A 7,206-nucleotide genomic window follows, 5' to 3' on the forward strand; every position below is an offset into this window, starting at 1 on the left:
AGGGATGAGGGATGCAGGGTTTTGGGGATGGAGGAATGGGAATTCAGGAATGGGGATTCAGGGATGCAGGGATAAAGGGATAGGCATTCAGGGATGGAGATATAGGGATTCAGGGATTCAGGGATTCAGGGATGAAGGGTGGATGAGGGATGCAGGAATGAGGGATGTAGGGATGAGGGATGGGGATGTAGGGATTCAGGGATGCAGGAATGGGGATTCAGGGATGGAGGAATGGGGATACAGGGATGGGAATGCAGAGATTTAGGGATGCAGGAATTCAGGGATCAGGGATGGGGATGCAGAACATGAACAAATATGTGTGAGGATGCTCCAGCCACATCCCCATCCCCTCAGGGCCAGCACCGCAGGTTCAGGGCCATGTGTCCCCCCTGGCAGTGCCCCCCTACCCCCGACAGTGTCCCCCTACCCCCGGCAGTGCCCCGCTACCCCCGGCAGTGCCCCCCTAACCCCGGCAGCGCCCCCTCCCCTTCCCCCCACTCACAGAGGGGGCGGCTCCGGTACTTCCGCACGGTTCTCACTTTCTCGGCGATGCAGTGCTCCCCTACCCCCCGGCAGCGCCCCCTCCTCTTCCCCCCACTCACAGAGGGGGCGGCTCCGGTACTTCCGCACGGTTCTCACTTTCTCGGCGATGCAGTGCTGGGATACAGAGAGACCCCAGAGTCAGCCCCAGACCCCCGAGACCCCACCCAGGACCACCAACCCCTCCAGGAGCCCCCTGCACACCCCATACCCTCAGGGACCTCCCCCCTGGATTCTGCACCCAGTGGACACTGAACCCTCCCACCCCGCCAATAAGGGAACCCTAAACCCTCGGGGGGTCCCCCAAATCCTGGGGGGGTCTCCCAGCCCCTCGGGGGGTCCTTTCATCCCCATTTCCCCCCCTGAACTCACCAGTTTCTCCACATTGACCAGCCCATCCAGCAGGGTCTTGCTGCCTTCGTGCAGGAAGGTCAGATCTGGGGGGAGAGAGGGGGTGATGGGGGGGTCTCAGGGGGTGTCAGAGAGACCCCAAACCCCGTGGGGCACCCCCTGAGACCCCTCCCCTCACCTTTGAGGATGAGCGGCACGAAGGGGATGAGGGGRGGCTTCATCTTGGCCAGCACCTCCCGGTAGGTCTTGTGGTTCCTGCAGGGGTCCTGGSGTGGAAATGGGGGGTCAGAATTTTGGGGGATCTCCCTGAGGGTGCCCTGGATCCCCCCCACCCACGCTGGTGGCCATGGGGACGGGCTGGTGGCCTGGGGTTGGGGGACAAGGACACTCCGGGACACCTCAGGAATGTCCCCAAACACCCTGGGGAGGCCTGGGGACCCCGCAAGAGCCGTGGGACCCCTCCCCACACCTCTCACCCACCGTCAGGTTCTCAAACTTCCGAAAGAGGTTCTTGAATTTCCCTGGGAGCTTCTGGAAGGCAAAAAAAAAAAGGGGGGAAGGGTGAGGAGCACCAAAGGGGGGTCAGGGAGCACCAAAAGGGGGTCAGGGAACACCAGAGGGGGGGCTGGGAGCTCCAAAGGGGGGTTGGGAGCTCCAAAAGGGGGTCAGGGAGCACCAAAAGGGGGTCAGGGAACACCAGAGGGGGGGCTGGGAGCTCCAAAGGGGGGTTGGGGAACACCAAAAGGGGGATCAGAGAGCACCAGAGGGGGGCTGGGAGCACCAAAGCGGGGTCAGACAGAACCAAAGGGGAAGGCAGGAGCATCCAGAGGTTCCTGGGAGTGCCCAGAGAAGTTTTGGGAGCACTGGGGTGGGGGAGAGAGCTCCTGGAAGGTTCCAGAGGCACTCAAGGCAGGGTCTGGAAGAACCCAAAAGAGGTTTAGGAATAGCCAGGCATGGGCACAAGAATCCTGAGGGGGTTTGGAGCCTCCAGGCTGTCCCAGGGGGCACCCAGGGGTGGTCTGGGAGCATCCAGAGGGTCCTGGAAGCACTGGAGGGTGGGGTGAGAGTTCCTGGGGGGAACAGGCAGCACCCAGGGCTGGTCTGGGATCACCCAGGAAAGGGTCGGGGAGCAGCTGGGGGTGCTCAGAAAGACCCAGGAAGGTCTGGGAGCAGCAGGGGGGTCTCGGGGGACYCCCGTCCCTCACCTCCCAGGTGAGGCGCAGGCGGCTGACGGCGGCGTTGTTGAGGCCGATGACGATGGCGTAGAAGGACAGCATGTCCTGGTTCTGCTTGCAGCTGGTGGGGGACAGCGTGAGGGGCGAGCCGAGCACCCCGAGACCCCTCCCCMGCCACGCCCCAGCCCCCCACTCACATGGCAGCGATCTTGATGAGCTTTTTGAGTAGGTGGGCGCGCTTGCCCAGCCCCTCGCAGAGCAGCAGCTCCGTGCCCACCCAGTGCTGCACCTCGCTGCAGCGCTGCAGCAGCAGCTCCAGGTTCGCCGTCTCCCGCCGGCCCCGCTCGCCGTGGAACACGTAATCCACGAATTCCAGCTGCGGGGAGGAGCGGGGGGACACACCCGCTGAATTCCATCAGAGCCCATCCCCCCCCATGGCACCCCCACCCCCCGCGCCCCCCGAGCCCCCCGAACCTCGTGGATGCAGCGGAAGAGCTCCCAGTGGAAGGCTGTGAGGTGGTTGGCGACATCCTCGGGCTCGGCGCGGTGGATTTCGGTGTCCCCCGGGACCACCTGGATCTCCTCGGGCAGCGGCACCTGCGGGGGGACAGCGGGCGGGGGGCTCAGGGGGCTCAGGGGGCTCAGGGGAGGGTCCCCCCCGCTCGGAGCAGGGAACCATCGCCGTGCCAGGGGACGGGGAGGGTCCTGTCCCCAGCTCGGAGCTCACCAGCGAGTCGAAAGTGTCCTTGGTGCAGGCGAACAGGTGGCTGTTGATGCCCAGGGTGGTGAACACGCACTCCTCGCTGGGCTGCAGCACCGCTTTCTCTGCTCGTGGGGCACAGGGGTGGGGTCAGCACCGGCCGGACCCCCTCCCCAACCCTGCCCGCAGCACCCCCGGACCCCCGGGCACCTCCGGACGAGGCCACGGTGACCAAGATGAGCGCGTCCCCGCGGGCGCTCTGCTCCTCCGAGTACTGGAGCTTCTCGGTGACCGAAGCCAGGATGTCCTGCACCGAGGCCGAGAGGCGGCTGCGGATGGTGACGTACGAGTGGTCGGGCATGTAAACGCGGCAGAAAACTGGGGAGAGGGCGAGGGGTCAGCGCCGGGCACCCCCGCACCACCCCTGGGAAACTGAGGCACGGGGCGGGCTCTGAGCCGAACCGGAGCGGGCAAGGCACCGCACGGTGGGTGGTGGGTCACGGAGAGGATCCCGGTGGCCCTCAGCTCCCCCCGCAGTCACTCACTCTCGTCAGAGCCCCGAAATGCCACCCGGGTCTGCAGGCAGGAGTCGATGCGTCGGAAATGCCGGAAGAGCGGCTTCACCTGCTTGTTGGGCGGGGGGGTCTCGTCGGCCACTCTGGGGGGGACACGGGACAGGGCTCAGGCAGGGCCGGACCCCCGGGGTGCACCCCGAGATCCGCGGGGTGACCCGGCAGCCCCCAGCTCGCTCAGGGCAGGAGGGAGGGCACAGGGAGGGCACAGGGAGGACACCGGGAGGGCACGGGGACACTCTGAGGGCACAGGGACACTCTGAGGGTGGGCACGGGAGCGGGGTGGGCACAGGAGGGAAGTGGGCAGGGGTCCGAGCCTGGGCAGGGGTCCGAGCCTGGGCATGGCCAGGGCAAGAGTGGACACAAAGGTGGACGTGAAGGCGCAACCAGGAGGGCACCAGGGTGGGAGGTGACTGACCACTCAAACCTCCCGCCACCCCCAAGGGCCACCACTCCTTGTCCTTCTGGGGAGCCCCTGACCCACAGGGACCCCCCGAGACCCTTTACCCTCCCTGAGGACTCCCTGACCCACAGGGAACCTCGAGACCCCCTGTCCACCCATTTGTCCCACAGGGACCCCGGACTCCATAGAACCCCCTGCCCTCCCCCGGACCCCCTGACCCACCAGGAACCCCCCAGGACCCCCTGACCCCCTCCTCACTTGAGCTCCACGGTCTCCACGAGCTGGTGCAGTTTGATGATCTCGTCCTCCAGCTCGTGGTAGAGGGACGTGTCCTTCATGATGAGCAGGTAAAGTTCCTGCAGGGCGAGAGGGGTCAGGGCCGGAGCTGCGGGAGGGACACGGGAAGGGGACACGGGGAGGGGACACGGGGAGGGGACACGGGGAGGGGACACCCACCTTGATGACCTTCCCGGCGCTCTCCTCCTCCTGCAGCAGCCCCTTGTAGGTCTCGAGGAAGTGCAGCAGCACGGCCAGCACCGCCCGCTTGCGCCGCAGCCCGGAGCCCTCCTCCCAGCGCGCCGGGGGGCTGCCCGCCGCCAGCACGAAGGTGGCACCGTCAAGGAGGTGCCACGGCAAGGAGGGACCCTCGGCCACCCCCCGGCACCCGCTGCACCCCGCTGAGGGTCTCTGTGCCCTCCCTGGTAGCGCCACACTGCCCAGCTGGCACCCAAACCTGTAACYCACCCTCCTGGCGCCCCAATCCTCTTCTCGCTGCTCCTGTGAGCCCCCCGCAGCACCGTGCCACCCTCCCCATGTCCCTCCCTGCCACCCCGTGCTCACCCTTCTGTCACCCTCACGCTCATGCCCATGCTGGTGCCCTGCTGGTTGCGCCCTCACGCCAACCCTGGTGCCACCAGAATGTCCCGTTCACGGTCCCCTGATGCCCACCCTCACCGCCCCCAACTCCCTCCTCATGCCCAGCCCAGGACCCCTCCTCGGCCACCCTGGTGCCCACCCCCAGGGCCCCCCAGGATATTGCTGGTGCAGCTGCTGCAGGAAGCGCTCGGTGGGCAGGAACAGCGAGTGGGTGAGCACGATGTCATCCAGCAGCGACTCTGGGGGGACACGAGTGGCACAGGGGTGGGCACCCCACCCTCAGAGCCCCCCGACACCCCCGGGCTGAGGGCAGAGATGGTAATTGCCGGGGTGACACCGGGAGAGGCCGAGCCCCACGCGAACCCCCCCGCGCCGCCGCTGACTCAGGGCCCGCTCCCAACCCCGGGGCAACCGGGCCCGGCCGAGCCGGTGTGGGGGCAGAGGCGCCGGCAGGGCGGGACCGGGACCGGGGCCGCGACGCCCGGGCACACCCGGGAGTCCCGTGACAGCCCGGCCGCGGGCACAGAGGGACACGGCGAGGGGAAACTGAGGCAGGAMGCTTGGGGCACACCGGGCGGGTGTCACAGCCGGGATCTGCGGGGCGGCGCGGGTGGCACCACACGGGGAAGGTGTTTTGGGAAAGCCCGGTGAGCCGAGGGCCCGGTACCGGCGTCAGAGCCGCAGCAGTCACCGCCGCGACCTTTGGACGAGGCACCGCTCCCTCCCCGGCACCAGCGCARCCCTCGGCACTGAGCGGGTCCGGGCCGGGGGTGCCCAAGGGGCTGTGCCCACGTCSCCGGGGTGGGACCCCAGAGCCCTTCCGAGGCCCATGGGCCTGACCCAGGGTGGGTCCATGCAGAGCATCCCCCCAGCCACCTCCCAGCCTGTTAACCCGGTCACAGATCCGTGCCAAGACAGGGCAGAGGGTCCCCTGGCACCCCCGCGCCGGGCACAGCCCCCGCGGGGCATCAGCTGCTGCCGAAAGCGGGACACGGCAGTCTGGGACACGGGGACAGGCAGGGCCACCTGCAGCACGGGGGGTGCAGGCACACGGCCCTAGCTCTCCCAGCCCCCCCTGCCCTGAGTGCAGCACCCTCCCATGTTCTGCCTGTGGGGCAGGATTTGAACACTCCCCTCATCCCTTCAGGCTGCACCCCCCTCCAGTCCTGCCTCAGTTTCCCCATCCCTCTGCAGCACCCACGCTGTACCCCAGAGTCTTAAGGATGTTTTCCCACGTCGGGACCTCCATGCTGGCTCCTGCCCCCCTGCTCCYTGCCAGCCCGGGCTCTGCCAGGCCTGGCAGCGTGTTGCTGCAGGCAGGACCTGGYGCTGCCAGTCCCAGCTCGCCAATACCCTAGGGCTCCTCGGGTTGGTGGTTGCACCCAATCCCGGCCCTGGCATCACTGGAGCAGGGGGCTGGCGGTGGCCTCGGGTCCCCGATGGCCCCTGGTCCCAGCAGCCGAGCGGGATTGTCCGGAACAGGGATCCCCGTGGGGTGGGAAGGGTCCCACCCACCTGCACCCAGCCTGGCTTCCACCCAGCTCCAGCACCAAAACCACCCCAACACCTGGGGAGCCACGGTGGGACAGCACCGCGGAGAAAAGGGGCGTCCAGCCCCCCCTCCCTCTCCACTGCAGCTCCCGTCGGGGCTAATTTTAGCGTCAGGAGGATGTTGAGGACCATCCAACCRGGAGGTGGATGCTGCAGTGACTGCCGGTGCCCGGCCACCCCCGGCCCCCACCGAGCTGGCGCTGCCGCTGAGCCCGTATTCCCTGCCAGCCTTTCTGCCGCGGTGTCTTACCCGGGGAACCCCTGCCCACCCCGCAGATTCCTGCCCACCCCGCTGCCACGGGCGCCCTGCCCCGGCGGGGACCCGGCCTTGACCTTGTCACCCCAAGCGGGCAMCGCTGCGCCCTGTACAGGGCCACCCGCCTCACCGGTGTCCCCCCGCTGGTGTCTCCCTCTCCGGCATTCACCGGAGCATCCCCCCCCGCAACAGCGGCCGCCCCCGGTCTCTCCCCGCTCCGCCGCATCTCCCCGCGATCCACGCGCATCCCGCCCCGGGCACCCCCGCAGCCCCTCCCGGGGATCCCGCAGCCCGTCCCGGGGGTCCCGCAGCCCGTCCCGGGGGTCCCGCAGCCCGTCCCGGGGGTCCCGCAGCCCAGTACCTGCCCCGCAGCCCCTCCCGTGTGCAGGCGCCGGCAGCCGGTCGAGGAGCGCGGCCAGGAGCCGCTCGGGGGGCGCGGGCGCGGCGGGGGCGCAGCCGCAGCCGCAGCAGCACCGGGCGGCGGGCGGCGGCTCCGGGCTCGGCGGCTCCCGGTCCCGGTCCCGGTCCCGATCGCGGTCGCCGCACGGTGACGGGTCATCAGGGGAGCGGAGCGGCGCCTCGGGCGGCCGCAGCTCCAGCCAGCGGCCCTCGCCCCCCGGTACCGGCCCCGCGGGCCCCGCCGGCTCTTCGGGGGAGGCAGGCGGGCGCGACAGGCTCTGCCGCCGCGGCGCCGGCACCGACCCCGGCCCCGGTACCTGCCCCGGGGGGGCGGCGGGGCGGACGGGCAGGTGCGAGCCCGGCTTCTTCAGCAACTTCTCCAG

General features: G+C 69.0%; 1 protein-coding gene across 1 annotated transcript in view; it reads right to left on the bottom strand.

Annotated features, from left to right (window-relative positions):
- The window catches only part of RAPGEFL1 (Rap guanine nucleotide exchange factor like 1), a 9,605-nt gene that overhangs the window by 1,186 nt on the left and 1,213 nt on the right, over nucleotides 1-7,206 (bottom strand). Inside the window, exons 2-15 of the mRNA XM_057385286.1 lie at nucleotides 6,786-7,200; nucleotides 4,778-4,856; nucleotides 4,198-4,348; nucleotides 4,000-4,097; nucleotides 3,312-3,424; nucleotides 2,977-3,144; nucleotides 2,794-2,891; nucleotides 2,541-2,663; nucleotides 2,264-2,442; nucleotides 2,097-2,187; nucleotides 1,372-1,422; nucleotides 1,070-1,157; nucleotides 913-977; nucleotides 567-657 (exon numbers count right to left, since the gene is read on the bottom strand). Of these exons, the coding sequence (XP_057241269.1) occupies nucleotides 567-657; nucleotides 913-977; nucleotides 1,070-1,157; nucleotides 1,372-1,422; nucleotides 2,097-2,187; nucleotides 2,264-2,442; nucleotides 2,541-2,663; nucleotides 2,794-2,891; nucleotides 2,977-3,144; nucleotides 3,312-3,424; nucleotides 4,000-4,097; nucleotides 4,198-4,348; nucleotides 4,778-4,856; nucleotides 6,786-7,200 (1,810 nt within the window). The remainder of the gene's footprint in view (nucleotides 1-566; nucleotides 658-912; nucleotides 978-1,069; nucleotides 1,158-1,371; nucleotides 1,423-2,096; nucleotides 2,188-2,263; nucleotides 2,443-2,540; nucleotides 2,664-2,793; nucleotides 2,892-2,976; nucleotides 3,145-3,311; nucleotides 3,425-3,999; nucleotides 4,098-4,197; nucleotides 4,349-4,777; nucleotides 4,857-6,785; nucleotides 7,201-7,206) is intronic.

This window comes from Malurus melanocephalus, unplaced genomic scaffold (assembly GCF_030028575.1).
Source record: "Malurus melanocephalus ecotype Western Australia unplaced genomic scaffold, MMel_1.1 scaffold_806, whole genome shotgun sequence".
In the NCBI taxonomy this organism is placed as follows: Eukaryota; Metazoa; Chordata; class Aves; order Passeriformes; family Maluridae; genus Malurus; species Malurus melanocephalus.